The sequence below is a fragment of the Eumetopias jubatus genome, unplaced genomic scaffold (assembly GCF_037043125.1).
Source record: "Eumetopias jubatus isolate StellerSeaLion01/CBP00866 unplaced genomic scaffold, mEumJub1_p1.0 scaffold_4, whole genome shotgun sequence".
In the NCBI taxonomy this organism is placed as follows: Eukaryota; Metazoa; Chordata; class Mammalia; order Carnivora; family Otariidae; genus Eumetopias; species Eumetopias jubatus.
Genome location: NW_028274810.1, coordinates 165,424,871 through 165,452,327, shown reverse-complemented (window position 1 = coordinate 165,452,327; position 27,457 = coordinate 165,424,871). Strand labels below are relative to the sequence as shown.

At 36.0% G+C, this 27,457-nt stretch overlaps 1 protein-coding gene across 1 annotated transcript; it reads left to right on the top strand.

Moving 5' to 3' along the window:
- On the top strand, positions 1-26,854 carry PI15 (peptidase inhibitor 15). The gene is made up of 5 exons (XM_028108744.1): positions 1-273; positions 21,578-21,696; positions 22,677-22,809; positions 22,930-23,045; positions 26,719-26,854. Exons 1-5 carry the CDS (start codon positions 1-3, stop codon positions 26,852-26,854), a joined length of 777 nt encoding a protein of 258 aa, XP_027964545.1.
- Positions 26,855-27,457: the final 603 nt, after the last annotated feature.

Genomic DNA, 27,457 nt, shown 5'->3' with positions numbered 1-27,457 from the left:
ATGATAGCAATCTCTGCAGTCAGCAGCGCTCTCCTGTTCTCCCTTCTCTGTGAAGCAAGTGCCGTCGTCTTACTCAATTCCACTGACTCATCCTCGCCAACCAATAATTTCACTGATATTGAAGCAGCACTAAAAGCACAACTAGATTCTGCGGATATCCCCAAAGCCAGGCGGAAGCGCTACATTTCTCAGAATGACATGATCGCCATTCTTGATTATCATAATCAAGTTCGGGGCAAGGTGTTCCCACCAGCAGCAAACATGGAATATATGGTAAGAAGAATTTGTTTTGAGTTCTGAGTGAGGACGCTGGATTTAAATTGTTCGTCGAAGAACCTAAAGAATGTTTATATGTTAAGGGATATGGAGCTCTGCTATACATTTTAACTTAGGAAAGGTTCTTTTATGCCTAGTAGGCATAAAAGTTTGTTCCATCATAGAATTAAAGGGGGGGTTCCTCATTTTCTTTTGTGAGTTCCATAACAACTGATGGATCAGGTCTTATATAAGAAACAGAGATAAAGAATGGGGTATGTTGACTGACCACATTTGAAAGGTACACTTTAAAAAAAAATATTCACATGAAACTTTTTCTGTGTTTTGTTTATCTAATGGTCATATTTATCTGCTAAAACATTTCTTGAAAATAATTTTTTTAAATTATATGTTTTGTGTACATGATTTATTCTCTGGGTAGGTGTCTCTTCCCTTTCTTGGACAAGGATCTTCCTGATGCTAATCTATTTGTGTTCTCAGAGAACATGCTGACTTTTTCCTCTTTGTGATTTAATGCTTTGTCATTCAGATAAGAGTGAAGCCGGCACACTTGCACACTGTTCCAACTTGCCATGAACACATTCTTTGCTCTTTTAAAAATAGGCACTCTATGTTTAAATCACTCTACTTAGGAAGTAAAAACTAAAACAAAACCCTTGAGTTGGTATTGAAAGGATAGCTGTGTTTTTTAAAGTTACTTTAATTTTGTTGTGTATTTATGCAAGGGTCCGGTACCTTCTAAGAGCGCAGCTTGGAGTCTGTTTAAGGCAATGAAGATCACCAGCCTGGTTTTTCTAAGTTGGGGTCGGGAGGTGGTACCACTAACAACTTTTTATAAATGCTGACCTAAAATCTGGTGTTTCTATCAGATTCTAAATTCATCTCTTTTATTTAAATAAGCTTTGTAAGTTTGACTAATTGCAGATGTCAGAGTTAAAGGAAAAATAAAGACTTGCCAAATATGAGAGTCATAGTTCATAGAAGTACAACTTAGACTCTATGAAAATGCACTTTCTTAAGGAGTTTTCAATAAAGAAAGAGGAAAAGGAGATATAATCAGTCCTGGTGTAGGAATAGCACTATACTCTCATGATTAAGAATATGGGCTTTGGAATCTAAATGCTTGGGTTCAAACCTCAGTCCTGAAATATAACCTACGTGAATGTTTTATTTCATTTTTATCACCACGTATATGAGGATAAATGTAGTACCTGCCACATAGGGTTGTAATCAGGAAAGTATGAGTTGAGGGGTTGAGCAACTAGACCAGAGCCTAGCACGATAGACCTTCAATAAACATTAGCACTTTCTAGAAGGTGATATATTGATATAGAAAAAAGAATAAATAAGTATTTTAGTTACCATAAATTTGGAGAGAAATATTCATAAGATTCTATGTGAAATGAGGAAAGTGTAATATATAGACTGTGGGTTTAGGAAATACTTCCTGGTGCCAATCACAGCGCTATGCAAACAAAAGTAGGGCCAAGATAGCTGAAGTGTTTTAGAGGCGAGGTCCTCTGAGATCAAACCCTAACACTGCTGCTTACTTCGTGACTTTGTGCAAGTTACTTAATGTATGTGAGACTCAATTTCCTTATCTTTAAAATGGGAATAATAATATAGATAATAACCAACCAATATATGTACAATTCACTATTTTAATGATATTGAAGGCAGAGGGATCATCATGAGTAAAGGTGGGGTACAACACAGTATAAATGGTTGAAAAAGCTACATTTTTCTGGTTGTATTTTCCCCCACTGATCAAGAACTCATTCATCTCACATGCATTTATTTGAGTTTTTCCATGTGCCAATGACTTGGCTAATTGTTTCCATAGATGATCTCATTTGATAGCTCACATTCTCCCTATGAGGTTAAAACTGTGATCTTCATTTTACAAATGAAATCACGTAGACCTAGAAAAGTTGATGACTAGGCCAAGGTGGTATGGACAGTGAATGGTATTAACGGAGTTAGAATTTAGGTCTATGAAATTTCAAAGTCATTGCTTTTGTTGGGAAACATCTTTCCACTGGCAAGGTTTATTAAATGCTCTGTTGGGGGAAACCCCTGGAGGTGTCAGGCTTTGTGTCCTCCTTTAAAATGCCAGCTGAAATCCTGTAGTATTCATATTCTCTTCTGTTATTATTTCTCAAATATAGGAGCTATGATATGATTTATCTTGTAAGAACCAAATACAGCGCTTGTTATGTCAGTAGATGATTTATAAATCCTCCTTCACTCAGTAAAATTAATGAGAAGCAGTAATTGGAACAGCAAGTTCTATAAAATTAAATATGACTGTCTCAAATTGTCATGTAAATACTGCATGTAATTCATTTGCACATGTATTTATTCATTTAATGTTTATTGAGCATTTATTATATGTCAGGCACTATTCTAAACACTGGGGTTACATTCATGAATAAAATAGACAGTCCTTGACCGCCTGGGTGGGAAACCAGACAATAAACAAGATAAATAAATAAAGTACATAGTACATTAGAAGGTAATAAAGTTGTGGAGAAAAATAAAGCTGGTTGTGGTGAGATTGTGAAATTTAATAGGGTGGCCAGGGAAGGCCTCACTAAGAGTGTCCTGGAGAGAGGTGAGGGAGTCCACCACATTGATAGATGAGGGAAGAGCTTCCCAGGTGGAGGGAAGAGCAATGGAAAAGGCCCTGAAGAAGGACAAAACTGATTAGTTTAGTTAGAAAAATGTGCTCAATTTTATGAAATTGTAAGGTAGAAGGACTGTTTGAGTAAATGGAGTCATTGAAATAATTCATATGATCCCTCATACTGAAGCACTGAAGGAAGTACAACATAATAGGCCACTTGGAGGTTGGAGCACAAACTGTAAATGACTAATCTCTAAGCCAGGTGAAAAATATAGATCTCAATTCAGCATTTACCTTTATTTTAACTTGTTCAGCATTGATTTGGATTGTGAGCAGTCTGAAAGTGAGCTCCATTCCTAACTCTTACTATGTACCTCAAACACTTAGGACCCTTAGCTCACTAGGACTGCTAGCCGCATTGTTCAAATCCTCATCAGTGTGTGAAAGCAGCCACGGGAGCCTCATCAAAGACGGTCTTCAGCTCAGGGCTTTTGTTAACCATGCTGGCCTGATTTGGATCTCTTTCACCCACAATTTTTCTCTCTAAACCTTCTTCCCAGGCTGTCTCTTTCCATCTGTCTCTTCCTTAGCTTATTCGATGATTTACAACACTGACCTTCAAGTTTTGTATCAGAATGCTATGTCCTTTGTTGATATTCTTTTACCCTCACAACCATATTCAATTTCTCCTTCTTTTTGGGGGGGGAGGGGCAGAAGGAGAGAGAGAATCCTAAGCAGGCTCCACGTCCCCAGCAGGGAGCCCTACTCAAGGCTCAATCTCACAACCCTGAGATCATGATCTGAGCCAAAATCAAGAGTCTGTCGCTTAACCGACTGAGTCACGCAGGCACCCCATCAATTTCTCCTTCTTTTAACAGTTATAAAGAACCCTTCCTGTCTGTTATTCTGCTCTCATGATTGTCAAACTCGTTCTATACTTATTTGTATAGTTCTTGCAAGCTTTCTAGGTGCTAAATCTATGTTTATTCACCTTTGTATCTCTATTTTTTTGAGCCAGTTCTTGAGTATAGGCAGTGATCAACCTTTATTTGATGATTTAGTTGAAGTCCCTATGAACTGTTATGTATTTACAAGCAGCATCAATTTTGTTATATATTTTAATGGAAATTTTATTATCATGTATAATGATATTTTACCACATGCACCTAAAGTTTGAAACAAAAAGTTTTTCCTAAATTCTAAAAGAGTCCCTCAAAATTAAGTGATTTTATCTCCTTTTGAGTACTTGGCTATGGCAGTGTACCCTTGACTAAATAAAGTAGAGGCAATTTGAACACAGAGTGTTGACATTTATGTTATAGTTGTATAATATTTTCTTTGGATATTTTGTCCATGATTTTAGTAAAAAATATATATTTGAAATATTTAATTTTCTAAACACAGTATCTTTTAAATAATAATAATAAAACAGATAGGGCTTAAGATATGCAAGTCAAACTTCTTTACTCTTGGCTTCTGTTCCACAATTAGTTTATTGACAAATTTCCAGAGCTCCTTGGACACCAGCTGTTTTTCATTCTTCTAAGGGCAGCTTAAACCATGACTCTAAACCACAAACCACACTAGTTTCTTAGAATAAGAATTATCCCCCGAAGGATGAAATTGCAAGACTCACACATGGAGTAAAATTTGTAAGCTATTCCTTGAATTCATGTTAATTGAATAAATTGATTTTAAAAATGTTGAGTTCCCTCCATAAGAGGATGAGATCCATTGATAACAGAAATCTTTGCCTTTAAAGTATAAACAAAACCATAAAAAAATAAAACAAACGAGAAAGAAAACACTAGACATATAATTCAGTATAATACACTGCTGCATAAGATTGATGTAATCAACGAGGTACAGATAAATACCATGGAGAAATCAAAGAAAGAAGTGATAATCTCTTGTTGGCAAAATCATGAAAGGCTCTTTGGAGGAGGGACATTTGAGATAGATGTTCAGGAAGGGGCAGGGTTGAACGTTATACCAGATAAAGCAATGCAGGCACAAAATCACCAGGAGAAGAAAAGCATGATGTGTCAGCCATATTTTTGAGGAGTTTGAGAAAATACTGAGGATCACTTCATAAAAGGTGATTAGGGAGACTACAGAAGTTTTAGAGGGGCATCAGAGCCACATTTTAGAAAGATGGCCTAGCAATTGATGGAGCTTAGATTGCCAGTGAAGTTGACTGGGGAAGGGGCAATCACTGAGTTAGTAGTACCACTCCTTTAGGGAAAGTAAGAAGGAGTCAGACACCTGCACCTACACAGCAACAGGTATGAACAGCTAACTGAAGCATGGTGCATGAGACAGCAGTCTTCACAGTCGATATACAATGATGGAAAGACAGGTTAGGGACAGTGAAAAGATAACGACGGGTATGAACTGAACAACTTAAAGCTGAAAAGGTGTAATATAATTTCACTAGGTTGATAATATGGCCCATTTCATTTGTTTGGTGTCTGCAAATATTATTTGCAGAGCTAAAAGGATAAGGCTTCCTAGGCTTTTCTGGAAAAGAGAAAAATACTAGTTACCAAGTCATGGCAGGTAGTAAAGTAACAGAAAGCATGACTCCAATGAATGAATGGAGAAGAGATTAATCCATCCCTGGAAAGAGCCAATAAACTATTTGCCTACAATAATTTATGACTCAGGAATAATGAAAATGCTGATTTTGTTCATTTGGGCCTCATGTGAAAGAGAACGTAGATGATGTTAAACTCCTTTTATTTTCTTTATTCAATAGTTGACCAAACACTTGTGATGTCTCTCCTTGTCTTTATTTTTGTTTTTGTTTTTTTTTAACGAAACCATATATTGTCCCAGATGGCACATTTCCTCTCATTTGGGAAGGATAACTCAATTTTCTTGTTATAAACATGATGTGTCTAACCTACATCTTTTCAATGAATACTTTTATGACTACTAGAAAGCCTCCCGAGACCCGTTGCCAGCCAGCGGTGAGCTGAGAAAGATTGCTGACAGGAAGGCATTTCTCCAGCACTTTTGGAACTCCACATTCCTTTTCTCATAGCAACGGAGACTGGGCACATTTTGTAGGAATTTTATTTCAAGGTGCATCTTGCTTAATATTACTTACTTAGTGTTACTTATATATGAATATTCAACTCTTCATGTATGGAGCCAGCTGAAGGTTGAGAACATTTTCTTTGTGACCATTTTGAATACAGGCTCTAAAGTGCAAATGGAAACGTTAACACAGTATTATTCAGAACCTCACCATTAGGTGGTAGACAGAAAAGCTCTGAATCATATGAATATGTATATATATATATATATATATATATATATAGTGACTATACTTCCTAGTATTACAACACTGCTTTTTTGATGGCAAATGATATTTGGCCACATACAACAGGGTAGAAAAATAAATCTATTGTACTCCTGCTGAGTATTTGTAGAACCTAGCATCATATCTGTTCCACAGAGAAGACTCAATAAATATTTGTGGAACACCTGAATGAAGTCTTTTAACATTTTCTGGGCATCTGATGTAAACAATATGTGGCTATAGTGGTCTGATGGGCAAGAGTCATTCATTATTCAATCATTCGTTCCACAATATTTACTCATGTGCCTGGCACTGTGCTGGGAGATTCAATGGGGAGTGGAAAGACACTCTTTTATAGGAAGAACTGTGAGCAGATAAATGCAAAAGTAGTGAGTTGAGTGCTAAAGTAGAAAAAATATAGGGTGCTTTGGGATTACATGAGACGTACTTAGCCCAGACTTGGACTTAAGGTATAGAGGTAGGGAAGATGTAGTAGGTATGGTACGGTGCTCTAAGATGGTAAATAGTACATTGAAGGCAAGGATAAAAATTCAGTGTGACTTGGATATCATGTATAAGAGGAAAAAATGGTGTTTGATGAGGCTGGAAAAGGCATGCAAAAACTTGTTTAGTTTTATTATAAAATCAAGGGAAGTTATTGAAGGTTTTAAGCAGGGAAGCTATATAATTAATTTGCATTTCAGAGAGGTTGTTCTGGCTACAAGGTGAGGAAAGGACTAGAAAGGGCAGAAATAAAGACCAGGTGAGTGTTCTAGAGGCTGTTTTACTGGTCTGGGTGAGAGATGAATGAACGCTCTGACATTGAAGCCTATCGGATTGTGACAAAGTGGAGTTAGGGATCAAGTCAATAAGAGTGAGTGATTTGGGAGGGCCTGGGTGGTACAGTCGGTTAAGCATAAGACTCTTGGTTTTGGCTCAGGTCATGATCTCAGGGTTGTGGGATCGAGCCTCATGTCCAGCTCTGTGCTGAGTGTGGAGTCCGCTTGAGATTCTCTCTCCCTCTCCCTCTGCCCCTCCCACTCTTGCTATCTCTCTCTAAAATAAATAAATACTCTTTTAAAAAATAGGAGTGAGTGATCTACATTATGAAATAAAATGAAGATTGATATGATGACACAGCCGAGGATACCTCTGTGATTTGACTAGGACAATTGGGTTTCTCAGAGCTGAGGAACACAAAATCAAGAGCAGGTTTCAGGTAGTCATTAAGTGGCTGCAGGTTTATCATCCAGGGTACACATCTACAAAAGTTGAAAAAAGTAGCTAGTATGTGGGAGGGAACATTCTTCTACTATAAAAATTTTTGGATAGGAATATGCTTTGGTAATCAACACGGACCACTTTTCATAATAGGGGTAAGGTAGTGTCACAGAGACAGCATGGGTGGATGATTTTATGTCTGGGTATCTACTCAAGAATTTTTGCAAGAAAGTTTCATGTATCTTTTTTTTAAATAAGTGCTGAGGCTTAAATCCACACAAATCCAAATCTGTTTCAGGGACCTGGGTAGGACCAGGTCCACCTAGTTCTTTTGACATGCTCAGGATAAGGGTTTTTTGGAAACTAATCAAAGAACTTCAGAATAACAGAGGTTGACTAGTCTGGCTGGTCTGGTGTCCTGAACTTAGCATATCTAAAAAGCATGTACTAGTCAGTGGCCATTAAATAGTTATGAACTTGAGATGTTTAATAGTCTATGAGAATTTATGAAGAATGGTGTAGGAAGGGGGTAGAGAAGATCAAGACTAACAGCTTAAACTGGTCAAGGAAAATGCTTGGCATAAAATACGTCACAGATTGAGGTTTGGAGGCATGGGATTCGAATGTTTCCAGTCTGTATTACCCGTAGTGTCTAAATCAGGCACCAAACTTTTTTTTTTTTACATGAATATGGAACAGTGCCCAACAAGTTGTGTTCTTAGACTAAACTTTTCATGAACTCTTAGAATTTCACACCACATACTCCAAACTGAAACAGTTGAGAAATGTTGCTTCAGGACACAATAATTTTTTCTCCTAAAAAGTGCATCAAATTCATGTTTCATAATTTCATTAAATATGAACATTCTACCAGATCAATCTCTCTGCATTCCAGGGAGATCATGTTTTCAGCAGGCAGTAGGTAGGCAGAAAGGCATCTGAATTCTTCTGACCACGTGGGCAATGGCATGATTTGGAGTATGCATGTGTATCACAGGATGGTTTAACAATCAAGAAATCAGTTTTTAGATTATTGCAACACTGAGTTGGTGAAAAAAATTAGCCACACATGAAAATATCTTCCTGGCTCATAATTCCAGTATTAAATGGTAGGTGATGGGTATTATATTTCCCTGGGAAGGAGAAGTCTTACTGGAATCCATCAACAAATGATCTTAAAATTGAAAGATAAAACATACAGTAAAGAGGGATTTAAGGAGGGGAATTAATAAGTATTAAGACATCTAAAATGTTCTCTAATTTTTATCTTTCACTGTCTGATGTTACTTCCTCTGGAAGCAAACTCCTTATTATCTGTATACAATTCTGTTTCTGATTATTTAGTTGCTTCAGGGTTTATCTGTTTTCACTTTATCTGATTGCGTGCTTTGTTGAGATTAAAGCTTGGTGTCTCTTAAACTTTAGGCTGCCAGATAACATGATCAAAAGTGCACCTCACACTGCCTCCCATTTTAGGTGGCTTTCTAGTTCACTTGTCATCACCACCATTCCAGTGCCTGCATCTCCAATGATAATAATGTCTACCATTAAATACACCCTTGTCCTCCTAGGTCTGTGCTAAATACTCTTCAGTCACAATCTTGTTTAACCCTCAGAGAAGTCTTGAGAGATGAGGACAATTTTAACCATTTAGAAACAAGAAACTTGGAGCTTGGAGAGCATAAATAACTTCCCCAAGGTCACACAGCAGGTAAACCAAAATGATGAGAACATAGTTCTGTATGACAACAAAGCCCATGCTTTCCCCTTCATGTGTTCATCTCCCGCTCTTGAGACCACTGGCTAAGGTATTTCTCTACATGCATTTGATCTGAGGACCTCATTGAATATTAGAAAGTATTTCTTCACATGGAATCAAATCTTACTCCCAGTACTCTTTCTATCCTTGGTAACCATATAGGAAAACTCTGCGTTGTGATAGTGCTTCAAGTATTTGAAAGCTGTGAACATTGATGTCTTGGACCCTTGACCTCAAGTCACCCAGCTTTTTCTTAGCCTTCAGCCCTTTTGTGTTAAGTATCTATATATAGCACCTCTTACATGCAGAGTATTGCCAAAGTAGCCTATCAGGGAATGTTGCAAAAAGGTATTTGCCTCCTGAAAATACTGGAAAAGGTAAGAAGTTGTACTATTAAATAAATAGAAAATCAGTGTTCTCTCTCCCACACTTTTTGACCCACACTTTTTCGCCTACACACACGAATGGTGCCTATTAAATTGTTTTGGGAATGGAAGCATGGTGGCTCTGAGCAAGGAAAGCCTTTCATCCTGTTGTCATCTAGGTTGGGTTCCAATACATGTGTGCTCTTCTTACAGTAAGGTGCTAGAATTTATGTGATTCGACAAGTGCAGAGTGGCAATGACAAATCATTCTCCATTTATTCTACTTCTATGGATGCATCCTAAAATTAAGTTTGCAGAATTGGTGGGCACCTTCTGCTGATTCAGATCATATTCTCGTATTCTCATGAGTTGCATATTTTAAATATAGTTTCAGTGTCATTATAGTGGAAAGAGATTGCCTTACTTTTTATTTTATTTCATTTTTGTTAACAACATAAAATTCATGATGTTTGACATCAAATAAAAGTATCAGACATATAAGGAAGCAGAAAAATAGGATACATAGCAAAGAGATAAATCAGACCCTAGAAACACAATTGATGGTATTAGCAAAAAAAGTTTAAAAAGTTATGATAAACATGCTCAAATATTTCAGGGAAAACATGTATATAATGAAGAACTTTTAAATAGCTGAAAGAGTTTTCTAGAGATAAAAATGCAATATCTGAAATACATATTTCACTGAAGAGTAAATAGTGAATTGGAGATACAACAATAAAAACTATGAAATCATATCACAGAAATCAAATGGATAGATACATGACAGATGGATAGATAGATAGATAGATAGATATGATGCGGGAGAGCTAGGTTCTTGTCTCACAGAGTCGAAGAATGAATCTCGTAGACAACAGAAAGTGAGTAAAGTGATAGAAGTTTATTTTCTTATTTTTTTTTAAAGATTTTATTTATTCATTTGAGACACAGAGATACAGAGAGAGAGAGAGAGAGAGAGAGAGCATGAGCAGGGAGAGAGGCAGAGGGAGAGGGAGAAGCAGGCTCCCCGCTGAGCCAGGAGCCTGATGTGGGGCTCGATCCCAGGACCCCGGGATCATGACCTGAGCCAAAGGCAGACGCTTAACCATCTGAGCCACCCAGGCGCCCAAGTGATAGAAGTTTATTAAGTGAAGATACAGAAAAAGCTCTCAAGAGTGAGAGGGGTCCCAACAGGGTTGCCAGTGAGGGCCTTTAAGGTTGGTCTTTTATAGAAAGCTAACCAGGGAACTTAAATCCTGTTAACATTTCTATTGATATCACCATTGAGCACCTTTAAAGGCTTAGTTCCTTTTTAGGGTCTGGTTGGTTATTCCTTGTTGGTCACAGGTGATTATCATAAAAGGACACTCACCCCACATGCGTAGGGAAGGATCCTTTTTAAATTTTGTATCTTTTTTTTCAAGATTTCAGATCTTCAGAAAGTTCTATATATGTTTCTCCCACATGTTATTTGTAATATCTCAGTTAATAAAGCCATTTAGAGTTCCCATGATATCTAAATAAGCACTGTAAATACCATGTTATTTCTGTATTCATATCCACGTAACCACAGAATACATGTTCCTTTCTCCTAAAATTGTAACTGTCAGAGTGAATGATGTTAGCTTATTTGTATAGCAACATACATAACGATCTCTCTATCTTTCTCACCAATAATTCTGTCTTCCTTGAATACACAGAACAAATATCCTCATGGAATTTGGCACCTAGCATCTGTGACAGTGAGACATTTTCATGATAAAATGTTATTTTTAATATTTATTTCAACTTCAATCAATAACAGACCAGAGTTTAGAGGGAGGATACTGATATAAGTGCTTATATGTGAAAATTAACAGATGTTAACCATCAGAAATGTCCCCTTCTTCTTAAGCATCTTTTGTGGTGTGGCAGTGGGTAAGTAGGGATGGGAGAGGAGAGGGGCAGCCCAAAGCTCTCTGCAAGCAAAATGACTCTCCACCAAAAAAGGCTTTAGATAATTATTTCTAACCTGAAGAGAACAGAACTACTTTGTAAGCACACATTCAAGATCCACAATCTTAACATTTTGATTTGATAGGTCCAGGATTGTGCTAGGCATCTATCTTCTTGAAAGTTCCCCAGGAGATCCTAGAGTAATTTTCCAGGTGAGAAATTTCTTCAATCATGGTTTAGGACACAAAACTGAGCTGAGGGAAATAATAAAAATATTTAAATCTCTACTTGTTTGTCCAGAGACTACATACTGCACAAATTAATAGGTTAAGCCAAAGGAAGAATTATCCCAGTGGTAATTCTATATTATCACAAAATTTCACGTGAAATTATTCAGCACCTGCTTTCACAAAATATCATGTGGGCACTGTGGGTCTGCAACATGAAACAATGCTCACTTGGGAATACACTTGATTGACTAAGGAGACTTTAAAAGAAGCAAACTTTTAAATAGCACATGATTCTTCTGAAGCTTTTTAATATAATGCATTATATACATTATATATGTATAATTTGCCATATAATAATGCATTTATATGATGTATTTCAGTTTGCAATTATTCATTTATTTGCTTGGTAGTGTTTTTGTTATCTGTCTCTTCCCTAAACTTTTAGAGTTCGTGTTCGCCCTGCTGACTGTTGAATTCACAGTACCCAATGCCTCCCAGTGAATATTCATTTACTGGCTGCCTAGATGATTGCATTACCTAGGGTCCTATTGGTTAATCTGGAAATGTGGGTTTCTTGCATTTTTCACTGTTGAGGACAAAACAGCAGCCCATGTGTGGTAAGTCTGTTATAGGAGGTTTGGGGCAGAGGTGGCTCCAGGGACACTCTTTCCTGCCACCATCAATGGAGATTAGGAGGGAAGATGCCACATCGGTGTGAGTGCAATGGTGAGAATGATACCTTTCACCAGAGTTCATAAACTGTAGGTCCATCAACCATTCTAATTAGTGGGCATATTTAATTTGCTCCACATGATATTGAGCTGTACAGAATTTTACATTTTTAAAAATTATTTGCCAAATGTTTAATTTGCTACATTTCACATGTACATCAGGATTTCCAGATTATCTTCAAGAGAGGAAAGTTCTAGAGACATTGAGCCCACTTCCTACTTGTCAGCAACTGGTCAGAGAGGAGTAGCTTCTTTGGGTGGGGCAGATTTGTTCATTTCTGAGTCTCTTTTTTTTCCCCATGTAACTGACCAGAGGTCAAACACTGTCTTACACCCAATACGACTTTATTCATTTTCAATACTAGACCATCCCCCCAACACAGTCATTTGAGTGCGACTATATTTATACAGTACTCTACTATTTCCAAAAACACTTGAGTCAAGTACAGTTTCATAGTGCCCATTTATCCATACATAGATTTAAAGCACTAGAACTTTCTTTCCTAAACACCAACCGTATTTAAGTACTCTTACTTCAAATTCTGAATGTATTATCTTTTATCCATACACTCATTAATTTACATATTAAGGCTTCATAGATATGAAACACTCCTTCAGGTAGGGGTCTCTTGCAATAACCCAGATAACAAATGATGTTGGCTTTGACCGAGGGGATAGCAATAGCAGTGATGAGTAGTGGTTATATTCTGAATGTACAGTATTTTGAAGGTAAGATCAACAAGATTTGCTGATGGAACTGATCAAGATTATGAAGCAAAGAAAGAGTAAAGATGACCACTTAGATTTTTGGCCTGAGCAATTACAACAGCAGTTGGTAAATTTCTTCTGTAAAGGATCAAATAGTAAATATGGCGTATGTTGCAACTACTCAACTCTGCTTTTGTAGCACAGCAGGATCCATAGACAATATAACAGACACTGGGACAGATTTGGTGATCCCTGAACGAGAAGATGGGCAATGCCATTCACTCGTAGAAGGAACACTACTGGAGTAGCTGTTGAGGGGCTAGGGAGTGGAGTGGGGTTATGAATATCTGGAGCTCAATTTGGGGTATGCTAAGTAGACACTTAAAGTAGGTAGATGGATTAAGTAGTCTGGAATTCAACTGAGTGGTCTAGAGATAAAATTTGGAACAATACCACCAGCATATAAATGGTATTTCAATCTGTGAGACTGGATGAGATTACCTAAGCAGTGAATATAGATGAAACAAAGGGGGGAAAAAAGAGAAAGGGATGTGGCCTGAGTCCTGAGGACCCTCCAGCACATAGGTTGGAGAGATGAGGAGGAATCAGCAAGCATAAGGACAAGCAGCAACCAGAAATAATCAGGGCAAGTGTAGGGTCGTGAAACCAAGAGATGGGGGTGTGTCCAGGAAGAGCAGGTGGTCGGTCAGGCATGCCAAACACTACCGATAGAACAAGTAAGACGGTGACCAGGAAATGACCACTGATGACATTGACAAGAGCAGTTTGGGTGGAGTGGAGGTGGGATGGGGAGTCTGCCAGTGTAGACTCAAGAGAGAAGGGAAACAGAAATTAGGAATTCTCAGTTAAGACGATTCTCAGGGAATTTCACTGTAAGAGAAAGGAGAGAATGATGCAGTAATTGGAAGATGAAAAGGGGTCAAGAGAGGCCTTTTTCTGTTTGCTGTTTAATAAATTTATGTCATTGGCAATGATTCCCTCTAAAAAAACGTCCACTTTACCTCATGTCTTCATAGAAATTTTCCTTTCCTGCCTACATGAAAGGTAGCACTCATCTTACCTGAGGGAAGTCTTCATTATCTTCTTTTAAGCATTTAAAAAATGCTCTGGACCCTACTTTGGTATTTTGTGGTGTAATGTGTTCCCATATTTTGAAGTTATTTTTGAGACTTGAGGGAATTTTTTTTTATCAAGTTCTTTAACTATCTACTTCTCCTATAAAGCAGAATCAATTTCATTAGTCTAATCAATGCCCAGAATTTCCCATATGAAGGCCTTTTCTCTTCTTCTGCCCTACCCCACCTGACCTCACCCCATCCTTCCCTAGCCTTACCAAAGCTCATTCCTACCTTCCTGTCTGGTTTAACACTGGGTCTGGTGTATTCTGCTTTCAGTGTCCTTTATTGGCCATTTTACAGGCATTTCTACCTAATGAGGACAAACCAACCAATTTCAAATCAGAGTCACAATCATGCCTGTGAAGCATTTTTAAAGCTTTTAGCTGCCCTCAGAGGAAATAATTTCATCATCACTTAATTTCTTTGTAATGGTTCTTTCTCACTTTTGTAAATCAGTACTCCTTTTCCAGTTTGACTAACCCAGGAAAAGATCACACAGTCTTAGCTAACTTATTTCTTTAAAACTTCCAAGCCTGTCTATCTAAATTGACTTTACTTTTTATCAGAATATACAAGAAATGACAACATAAATGTCCAAAAAAATACATGTCTATGGGGCATGCCAAACTGTCTCTAGTGGCATTGTTACCACCCTGTCTGTGACAATAACCAATTTAGAAATGTGTCTCTAAAAATTCAAAGTGTGATATTTTAATTTTTAGCATTTTATGTCTTTGAAGATAGTATCCATGAGCAGAATAGATTTTCCAAGAGGCCAAAAATAATATTCCTGTTTCTTCCTTAATTTAGCTGTAAACACATTTGTTTAATATTTATTACCAGCAGATTTAATTAATTAAATTTCCTAAGCTGCATGTATACATTTAATTTATTCATATATTAAAGTGTCTTTTTTAAAGATTATTTATTTAAGAGAGAGAGATAGGGAGAGACAGCATGAGTGGGGTAGGGGGTAGGGGAAGAGGGAGAAGCAGGCTCCCCACTGAGCAGGAAGCCCGCGGGGCTCGATCCTAGGACCCTGAGATCGAGACCTGAGCAGAAGGCAGATGCTCAACCGACTGAGCCACCCAGGCGCCCCTTAAAGAGTCTTAAAAGTCTAAGAAAGATGACCTTACTGATATGAGGAATTCTCAATCTCAGGAAACAAACTGAGGGTTGCTGGAGTGGTGGGGGGGTGGAAGGAATGGGGTGGCTGGGTGATAGACATTGGGGGGGTATGTGCTATGGTGAGCGCTGTGAATTGTGCAAGACTGTTGAATCACAGATCTGTACCTCTGAAACAAATTATACATTATATGTTAAAAAAAAAAGAAGATAGCAGCAGGGGAAGGATGAAGGGGGGGAAATCGGAGGGGGAGATGAACCATGAGAGAGGATGGACTCTGAAAAACACACTGAGGGTTCTAGGGGAGGGGGTTGGGGGGATGGGTTAGCCTGGTGATGGGTATTAAAGAGGGCACGTTCTGCATGGAGCACTGGGTGTTATGCACAAACAATGAATCATGGAACACTACATCAAAAACTAATGATGTGTAATGTATGGTGATTAACATAACAATAAAAATTTTTTAAAAAAGAAAAAAAGTCTAAGAAATACAGCGACTCTTAAGTTTTAAATTTTGCAGCACTATCTTAAAAATTTAAGATTTTCTTGTAATTTTCAACCTAAAATCTCAAGTTAAATAATTACTCACTGATATGCTTATGTTGAAATTACAAGACTAACAACCTGTTGCTTTAATAGGCATATTTTCTTAACCATTACTAATTTTAATATCAAGTACACACAGGTTCCTTAGCCAGAAATTCTTTTCTAATACCTTAAATTCGATTCTTTCAAACACTCATACATTTAAATCTTCCATGTGGAATTAAAAGATGTTACCCATTTTTTATAAAAAAGCACTATTTCAATGTTGAGGATGTACTCCCAAGTAATTTTTAGGGTTGCCTTCTAGTCTGAGTACACTTCTTGTCCGAGATGTTGACTGGGATTTAAGATGGGTGCTTCAGATGTCAATGTGCTTCATGATTCTGGCTGTTACTGTGTTGTGGATACCAAAATTTACGGATGGCTGGCAAAACAACCTCATCCCTGGGCTGGATTATATCACTATCCAATTCTTCAGTCTGCTTATGAAAGTCAGCGAACTTCTCCCATACTGCAACATTCTTTGATTTGATTTGGTCTTTCTTTGGCTTAAGCTCTAAAGACTACTAAACTTGATGAGAATCTACATTCTTTTCATACCCCTCCTATTTCTTGGAGCCACAACACTTCTAGATATTTAAATGATATCAGCTTGAAGTTTGGATATCTCTTAGGGCTTAGTCCAACTATGTGGTTTTCACAGACAAGATGCTAACTTTTATTTACAAGTAGAAGAGTTCATGGTGAACATTTTAGTACAAAGATAAACCAATCATTTTATAAGCTGACCAACTAAATGGCTCTAACAACAAGGACTATAAGAAAACCATTTGGAGCAATAGGGCACAGCTACAATCATATGCATGCTCTGACACTGTTTTAAGTCATCTTTATTTCGTGGACTATCTAATTTAATCATAATATCTCAGTTCTAGTGTGTCCTATAAATGTTTTTGGGTATCCATGAATAATATTCCTAATTTTTGCCTCACTTTTAGGAGGCAAGATCAAATTTTAAGGGTTTACAACTAAATTTTTTGCAAAATCATCTTACCTATTTAGAAGGGCAGAAACCAGAAATACAGAATGTTCAAGCTGGTTGAATAAAAACTAAGTATCACATATTTAGTTTTCCAACAAAAGGTAATAAATAGTATGTTGCATACTTACTAGACATTCCATAGGATGCACATGTGTGCCCTTTTCTGTTGTTATATTTGTAGGATCCAATATTAAAATTATTTCTGAGCGCCTAGGTGGCGAGTCAGTTAAGCGTCTGCCTTAGGCTCACGTCATGATCCCTGGGTGCCGCGATCGAGTCCCACGTCAGGCTCCCTGCTCTGCTGTTTTCTCTCTCTCTGCTTCTCTGTCCTCTGTCAAATAAATAAATAAAATCATTTTAAAAATAAAATAAAATTATTTCAAGTAAATGCTACACATACTCAGAAAAGTTCAGCAGATAGATTGTCCATCAAGCATCCAGAAATATATACGTGAAGTTAAATGTTTAAATAATTTACATCTTCATTTTCTGAACTTTATAAGTTGTAAAAATTCTTTCACATAGTTGCGCTGGCCACATGCATTGCAATTTAGAGCCTCTGGATAGGAAAAAAATAGATCATACTGGGTCACTCTTTATAGCCCCCAATTTTTTGTTGAAATCTATTGTTATTAAATAAAGTTATCATTGCTTGTTATTTTCAAACCTCAAACACCTCTCATCATATTAATAAATTTAAATACCGCTGGATATTAAGGGGATAAATAATATATCCACTTTCTCCTGGAACTTATAACCAATGGAGAAAGACAGATAGCAAATGCAGATCTTAACTTTACTAGTAGATGTGATTGATGTAATTCCTAAATTTCAGAGCTCCCTACTCAAGCTGGATCTTCCCCTCTCTACAGGATGAGTTGTGAGTCTTGCTTGAAGACAAAAAGGCAAGAAAGAGTATAGCACCTTTGACTTCCCCTGCAGTGGGTATCAAAGGGACAGTGGACCATGTCTCCCACAGGGAGTCAAAATGGCCGGCTCCGGCGGGGGCAGGGGGGCGGTGTACATAGCCCATGCCCATCAGTCTCTCTAGCATCTTCCTTCAGGAACATAGAGACACACAGAAATCCCTCCCATCGGTTCCCTAAAAGTAAACATGGAGAGAGAAAGAAAGTGATTATCCCTTCTCCTCCCTAACCATCTTCCCCCAAATTTTCATTGTAATATTTGTACATAGGAACTCATGCCTAAAAATGTAGACATCAGTAATGCTAAATACATTGTCTTCTTGTCAAAATCCCTTATCATCATTAACAAGGTATGTTCGTGTAAGATATTTTTCAGGCATGAACTTTTTGGTTCATTTTTTTTTTTAATGACAATCACTTTAATAAAGTAAAAATGCTTTTAGCCGTATAAAAGATTAATCCATATATCCAAACTGATGTTTTGAGTAGAAATATTTCAGATAAGTGTAGACTGAGATCTAAATACAACTCTATATCAATCTATCAATCTACATCTTATATATGTACAATAAATAGTTTATCTTTGTGACATATACAATATTAAGTTTTAAAATACATGAATGAGTATAAAGATAGAATTATATATGCTAAATTACTTCTAAATTCTTAACAGCTTTAAATATTGTTAATTATTTTGAAAAGAATCTAGTTTTATTCTCTCTGTGGAATGGAAAGGGCTAGGATTGAGCAAGTTATAGGCCAATATAATATACATCTTACTGGCTTTGATGCTGGTGCTACTTAGGTATATTAAATTATGAGACGTGAAGATGAAAGGGACCCTAGAAATGACCTTATCCAATCTTATTTTACAGATGAGTTAAGTGGGAGAAAGAATACTTGACTTTCTTCAGTCACAGACGATCTTAGTAGTAGAACTAGGGTTAGAACACGAGATTTTTATTTTCAGGTCAGTGTTATCTGTGCCGTGCTCTGCTTATATTTTAGGATAAGACTATAATAAAATGTTTTTAGCAGTTGTTGATCTGAGTATACATTGTAGTTCAATATGTAAATAATACTTAGATGCATTTTTTTCCCCAACTGATTACAATTAATTAAGAACCCATCAGGGGACATAATTTTTTGATGCCATTCCATCTGGAATTCCTTTGTGAATTAATTATACTATTTTGTACTTCAGTGAACTCTAATCCATATTTCATAAATCCATATTTCATTGAAAAACATCAAAAGAATAAATACTAGATAAATCCACTATCATCCAAACAAATACTTTTTTTTGAAGATTTTATGTATTTATTTTAGCGAGAGAGAGAAAGAAAGAGAGTGGGGGGGTGGAGAGGGACAAGCAGACTCCCCATTGAGTGTGGAGCCTGACTTGGAGCTTGATCTCAAGACCCTAAGATCATGACCTGAGCTGAAATCAAGAGTCCCATGCTCAACCAACTGAGCTACCCAGGCACCCCAATGCTTTTAAAAGTTAATTCCAGTCCTTGGATATTATGACTTTCATTATAAATTTATTTTGTATGTTGACACTTTGCCCAAATTTTTACAGGTAAAACAATGGAGAAGTTTGAAGCAATAATTCATAAAATTCATGTCTGACCTAAGTAACTATGAAAACTGTAGTACAACATCTCTTATGATAGAGTGTTTTCCATTTTTGACACTGTATTTAACATTGATTACTCACTGATTAAAATGGCATTATGTAATATTTTGCCACATTTAATTGGCAGATGATATTCTGGGTAACTAAGAAAAGTGTGTCTTGCTATAGCTCCTTAAGAAGATGTGGCCATTGTCACCATAGAATTTAGATAATTCTCATTTTATACAACTTTATAAGTTTATTTTAGTGTAATTCTAGATAAGTGTATGTAAGATGACTTTGTTTTCCTAATTTAAAACAACTTCGGAGTAACTAACGAATTTCTGTTGAAGGTGGCTGCCATGGCCTCATGGGATGAAAGTGTCTCTGGAAGAGTTCATCTATTATTTTGATTTTTGCCTGTTTTATTTAAAATCACTAAAATAATTTCTCTTCCCTTAAATACATTATCTTAAATAAATATATGAATCCCACCATCCTTGTGGAAAATTAAGCCTCTCACTGTTGTAGTCAAGCAGTCTCATGCGTTTGCTTGAAAGCTTATAACTCAAGGCCATCAATCCTAATGTAGGTGAGTCTTGCTTAGCTCCATACAACCTGGTAGAGGAGAAAGTCCCCAAAGAATGATAAAATAAGGGAGACTATGAAAAACAGGAAAACAATGATCAGTAGAAAAACATCTATGCCATTTCCTGTAGGGAGCTCCATGTGAATTTGAGTAATTATAAAATTGGCACTTACTTTTTCATGTAAGTTCTTACCTTCTAAAATATACCACTGTCTAGTCAAAATTTGAACAATTTTTTTAGATAGCTGGAATAATATTTAAATAACTTAGGAAGTAATGTCATGATACAAACTACAAACTTCAATTAAAACCATTCCATATAAGAGAAAAATACTTCACTAAATTATATTTTTACTAGGGAAATTTTTTTTTTAGTTTTTTATTGTTATGTTAATCACCATACATTACATCATTAGTTTTTGATGTAGGGAAAAATTTTGAATGCAGTTTTTTTATACTGATTTACAAGAATTGTAAATATTCTCTATTTTGAGTTTTTGTACCTTGAAACTTGTCATAAAATAGATCACCATTTTAGGTTGATTTATTACTGGCAGGTCCACAAATGCTTGGCTTCATTTCCCCATACAGCTTCAGAGATGAAAATGTCAATCTATATGGTAACTAGTATAAATATCTATTAAATCTAAGGCTCATTCAAATTTTGTCCCATAGTTTCTCAATTAAAGAAGGGTTATTATACATCAATAACACCCTTATCAATTTAAACACCTTCCTTTTTTGAGAACAATTACTATTTTTCTTAATTTATTAATTGAACCATAATATGCTATATTTTCACAGAAGTTGCATGTAGCATAGTCAAATTATTCTTTATCATAATTCGTTTCTAGTTCATAACCCACTAAAATTTAATTCTCATATTATTATTATTACTACCAAAGATTAAAATGCTATAAAATATGAAGGCTCCTTGGGAATTACTATACTACAATATAGTTTGACCTTTAAAAATTGCAGTGTAGTATTAGACATTATTGATTTTGGTAAATGAATTTGAATAAATAATTTGATATTAGTTTTTAAAATATATTAATAGAATGGCTCCTCATTGCTAGGAAGATGACCTCTAGGAAAATCAGTTGACTTGGGTGGGTTAAAAATTCAGTAGTCAGTATGAGGTGTCTCCAAGTTACATCTAGATGTGGTATTTTTGTTAGCCTATCCTTTACTAAAACTGACGTTTGGATTTGGGATTTGGATGACACTGTAAAAACAGCGATGTTTTCTGTGATATAATCATATCACATTATAGCACTTTTAATATCAATGGTCTAAATTTGCTTTCTTTAGTTAAAATAGTCTAAGGAACCAGAATCGAAAGAACTTTAGGAAATAGTAGTACCATTTCTTCCTCTTACTTTTGTCAGTTACTAGCAAAACTGGTAAAGCTGAAGTTTTTTTCCCCTTCACAGGTTTGGGATGAAAATCTTGCAAAATCTGCAGAGGCTTGGGCAGCTACTTGCATTTGGGACCATGGACCTTCTTATTTACTGAGGTTTTTGGGCCAAAATCTATCTGTACGAACTGGAAGGTAGGAAGCAATTTCACTGATACTGTTCATCCACACACTTTATTACTTATGGATCCCAAGGGGGAGTGACACCATTTTCAATTAATATCAGCAAATATTATTGAGTACTCACTATGTGTCAGGCAATGATGCTTGGCCTGTGACTGTTTCAGATGTCTTCAAGGATTATTTAATTGGTTAAAAGGTCCTAATAAGACCAGTTTCCCCTTTCACCCTTGGAACACCCTCTCTTAGCCTGTATTCTTCACTTACCTCATAGAATCTTTGAAAGGATTCTCCCACCTCAGGGAGATTTTTTCAATGTGGCAGAAGCCATTTTTGTGTTTATGCAACTTTCCCATGATTACATATATCTATATTTATATATGTCTCTGTGTGTTATATATTTACATATATATGTACACACACATACACACACACACATACATATGCAAAGTATGTACAACTATGGGAAAGGCCCTTTCCAGTGATAGGATAATTTTTCCACCACTGAGGAATGTCATCATCCAACATTCCAAAGACCCATTCTCTTCCATATACAGGAGAAAAATCAGGTGTGCCTGATTTTCCTATTAAAATTAAAATGATTCAAGTTTAAGGGAAAAAACACACTGAGTTCTAGTATCACAACTACAATTTATGTATCTAATTTTTAATTGTGTACATGATTCTGGTGGAGAAATTTTTGACAAGATAAAACAAGATAAAGATGAAGATTCCTGAAATATTTGTAATTCTCTTTTTGAAACAACCAGACATATACTTAAACAAATATAGACTCACTTGCTTTAGTCCCGGGCATTTTCATGCTTGGCGCTACTTGGGGGAATAGGTGATGATGGTAATTGTGAGGTATGGATTTGCTCTTGAGTCATCATGAATAATCTGCAAAAAGAACTATTAACTTACAACTTAACATGAGTCCACTATAAATTACCACTGCTGTACTCTAAGTTCTCATTGTTTTTCTTGGTATCCAGATATCGCTCTATTCTCCAGCTGGTCAAGCCATGGTATGATGAAGTGAAAGATTATGCTTTTCCATACCCTCAGGATTGCAACCCCAGATGTCCTATGAGATGTTTTGGCCCCATGTGCACACATTATACGCAGGTTATTTCAATTCTCTTGTTAATTTTTGATTCATAGTTTTAAAAATGCTCTTACTATTTTGGGCAATATGCATTTTCTTATCTTTAACTTCAATAATGAGGTATTGGTTTATTTTTGCAGATGGTTTGGGCCACCTCCAATCGGATAGGATGTGCAATTCATACTTGCCAAAACATGAATGTCTGGGGAGCTGTGTGGCGACGTGCAGTTTACCTGGTATGCAACTATGCCCCAAAGTAAGTACTAGGCTGGATTCTACTTCCTGGAACCTCTAATGATATTAAATATCTCCAGTCTGTTAGTTATTTTGATGTGAATAAGATTTAATTACAATAGCCTCTAATCCTCAAATCTCCCATGACCTCATATACATGAAAAATAATGAGATGAATAGTTATTTTTCACAAAGACAGATATTTGGGGCTAAAATTGTGGGCAAAACAATCAGATACGGAGATTCACTAAATTCCCTTCACCTATTTTTAGTCATGATAATTGCAAAATAAACACTGTACTTTCAGGCTTTTGATAGTTCTATAAAAGTTATCAGAAAAGAATCTTGTAGGGAATGTTTCAACATTGCAATATTCTCATCCATCAGTACTAGAATGTTGGCTTATTTTTTTCACTGGGAAAGCAAAACACAGTCCTTCTTCCTTTCTTTTAAGAGTAAAACTAAAAATTATAGTTTACTGATTTTATAAATGGTTAAGGAGCCATTCATTGCCAGAAGGGAAAATTTAAATGCTGTGACTTCCTTTTAAATTAAAGCTTTGCCATGGTTTAAGTTTCAGTATTGAAAATTTAAAATTTTCTTATCAGGGGCGCCTGGGTGGCTCAATTGATTTAGAGTCCCCCTCTCTTCATTTCGGCTCAGGTCATGATCTTAGGGTGGGACTCTGCTCGGCAGTGAGTCTGAGATTAGCTCTGTCCCTCTACTTCTGCCCCCTCCCCCACAGTCGTGCTTTCTCTCTCTCTCTGTCTCTATCTCAAATAAATAAATCTTTAAAAAAAAATAAAATAAAACAAAATTTTTTCACTAGTTCCATTTTATGGCATATATATTGTGAAAATTGATCAAAGACTATAAAATATAGCCATATTTATAAATATTCTTTATAAGATGAGTATAAATAAGCATTTGTTAACATTTGATAAAATGCCTTCCTGATAACAGTAACTCTGGAGATGATAAAATGTTCCAATATTTATACATGAGTCTGTTCCCATTTGGAGCAAATAGCAAAATGTGCAAAGGATTTATGACACTCTTGGTGTCTTCCAAAGTAAGTCCCAAACAAAGATTTTCTCCAGCTTTGCCAATATGGAGAGGGAATGAGAAAATGTTTCACAAATAACTGCATTACTCATTTATATGGTAGTATGCCAGTGGCAGTGTTTTTGCAAAGTTAGAAAAATAGCGATTTTCCCCATGGTCCCCCTTCATAAATATTAGAATAATAAGGTTTGGAAAGTAGAATGTATCTGGATTACAAAAAGCATTAAAAGTGTGCATTTGTTTGATATTTTCTGTTTCACACTTTATATTTTCCTATTAAGCCTTTACCCCTCTTCCTGACATAAAGGCCAAGTAGTACTCAGATGGTGAAAGAGATTTTTATTTCATTTGTTTTTAAACACTGATTCAAATTTTCTAATATTATTGATGAGATACCTGATTGCTTTATATGAAAGATTAAGATATTGTGTTAATATACTTTATTTCCTATTAAAAAGAACCATTATTTTGAAACCTAGGCAATGAAAAAAGTTTTAAAATCTTGACTGACATTTGGGTGTGAATTTTCCAATGCCAATAGAAAATTATCTCAAGCCTGTTTTTTAGGGAGAAAAAAGAGAGAGGTGGAGAGAGGGAGGGAGGTAGGGAGGGAGAATTTAATTAGATGGAATAGAACAAAAAATGGAAGGATGAATAATATAAGTTTAGTAGTTGACTGATTTACTTTTGAATGTAATTATCCTCTATTTTGTAAAAATCTGTGATTTATGTAAGTTTATAATGTAATATGTAATACATTTTATGTATAATAAAATTGTATTTCTAAGTTTATGTTACCAAAAATATGTGCTGTGTAATTTCAAAAGATTAGGTAGAATAAATAGAAAAATATGAAATTAAAATAGCATAGGCTGGGCCCATATACACTTATAGCTTTGGATAAAGATATAGAGGGAAATAAGATTATTAATATAGAATAGGAGAGATTAGGATAAAGGAGTGAGCTACACTCACAAGCGAATGGGCCTCCTTGAGTGTTTTGGAGTAAGCATGTGTCATTATCCAAATTATACCCGAGAAAGCTTATCCAGGGGGCAGAGTATAGAATAAACTGAATAGAGATGGATGCTCTTGGAATCTGATGACATTTTGTAATATGAATCACTAATCAGCATGTTTTTCATTTTTATAGATAAATTCTCTTCTATAAATATTTTATAGATCAGAGCCTGAATTTTTATAAAGATTTTACTTATGTATTTTTTTTTTTAATTTATTTGAGAGAGAGAGAGAGAGAGCAAGCAGGGGGAGCTGCAGAGGGAGAGGGAGAGGCAGGCTCCCCGCTGAGCAAGAAGCCCGATGTGGGACTCGATCCCAGGACCCTGGGATCATGACTTCAGCTGATTAAGCATCAGGTAGATGCTTAATCGATTGAGCCACCCAGGTGCCCCAAAACCTGAATTTTTAACTGACTGATTTAAGCAGATATTTTATGTAGATACACTTTAGGAGTCACTTCTTGGGCTTTTTCAGGTCTTAAAGAAGATGAGAACCAGCTGTTTCATATTTTAGCCTCTTACCTACTGTTGGCTTATTTTCAACCCTGACTTTTTACTACTGACAATCATATTTCTCCTGACCATTCAATTTCCTTCAAAATGCTGGCTATGTTGCTATTTCTTAATACCAATCACCATGCTATTGAAAATACATCTATTACCTTCTCCCTCATAATTGAACAGTAAGGCATTGTGGCTATTTCCGACTATTGTAAATGATGAATTTGATGTATTATTATGATCATGGCCATCAATACAGATAAAAATATTGATAACGCAAAATAATTTAGTTTATTGTGTTTAGCATTATCAAAAAACAAATAGTATTACTAAAAACAAAAGCTATGAGTTTACACATAGGTAAAGGTTTTGAAATCACCTTTGTTTCCCTTTGTTTCACCTTTGTTTCTCTTACCATGACAACTTATGGCAACTTCTTCCTTATTTCATCATTTGTAAGCCTCCTAGAAAATACTAAATACATGTAAATATTACCATCCTTAGCATTAGCAGGAGTTTTAAAAATGGGAATGTGTTCTGCCAACATACTCTAGAAGGCACTTATAGGGCAGAGACAGATGCGGTGACTGAATGAGCATCAAGCCTGGCATCAGATGACTAATTCTGTCACCATTCATTGTAGTGCTTCACGTCTTATCTGTAAATTAAGGTAATATTAACTGTTGCAGAGAGAAATATTTAAAAAGTAAGATATATAAAATAATAAGTTACTGTATAAATAAGAACTGGAGGGGTGCTTGGGTGGCTCAGTGGGTTAAGCGTCTGCCTTCAGCTCAGGTCATGATCTCAGGGTCCTGGGATGCAGCCTTGGGCTCCCTGCTCCATAGGGAGTCTACTGCTCCCTCTCCCTCTGTGCACCTCCCCCGCCAACTCATGCTCTCTCACACGGTCTCTCTCTCAAATGAATAAAATCTTAAAAAACAGAAAAAAATGGATATAATTTTCCGTGCCTTTCTAAGCTGACAAACTTCTCAAAAAGATCATTACATGTCAATCCATGTGGTCATGTGCTTAAGGACAATCGAATTTCTTTAAATGGGCATTAATGTAACATTAATTTTGTCTTTGTACTTTTTTTCTTCTTTCTAGGGGCAATTGGATTGGAGAAGCACCCTATAAAGTAGGGGTACCATGTTCAGCTTGCCCTCCAAGTTATGGAGGATCTTGTACTGACAATCTTTGTTTTCCAGGAGTAACGTCAAACTACCTATACTGGTTTAAATAAGCTTATCTTTTCCTCCAGGAAATAGAATGGTTTCTGGGAATCATAGGCATATATATATATTGAGTTTTGCACATATTATACATATTTTATAATAATCTTGTTTTCCTTTTATTATTCACTGTATAAATTAGTGTTTGTCTAGTATGTTTGTTTCACCTTTGAGTTAATCAAAACATCCATTTCTGTCTTCTGACCTCTAAGCCCAAGTTAAAATGTTGTCTATGTAGTATTGACATAGTTGATGCATCCAATTCTAAAACTTGCTTCCCAAAGGAATTATGTTACACTTGTGAGGAATCAAATATATATTTGACCTATAATTTATGTGTGTGTATGTAGATATATATACACATATGTGTATGTAGATATACATGCACAAACATATAATAGATGATATAACACAGAGAATAATATGATTCAGTAGTTAACTTGAGGGAAATTTAAAAATATACTATTCTGAAATATATATGAGGTGGTGGGACATCTTCAGCACCCATTTCTATAATATCTACAAAGTGACAATTTGCGAAAAAACACTCAGTGATGTCTGGGCATAATAATTTAATTAAGCCACCAAGGATTTCATTCTGGAGGTATTTTGTC

Bases quoted from the DNA above. Each gene is read 5' to 3' on its own strand.
- PI15 (XM_028108744.1), top strand. From the start codon at position 1: ATGATAGCAATCTCTGCAGTCAGCAGCGCTCTCCTGTTCTCCCTTCTC. The intron at 274-21,577 runs GTAAGAAGAATT...TCCCCTTCACAG, and splicing joins CAGCAAACATGGAATATATG to GTTTGGGATGAAAATCTTGC. The intron at 22,810-22,929 runs GTTATTTCAATT...TTATTTTTGCAG, and splicing joins TGTGCACACATTATACGCAG to ATGGTTTGGGCCACCTCCAA.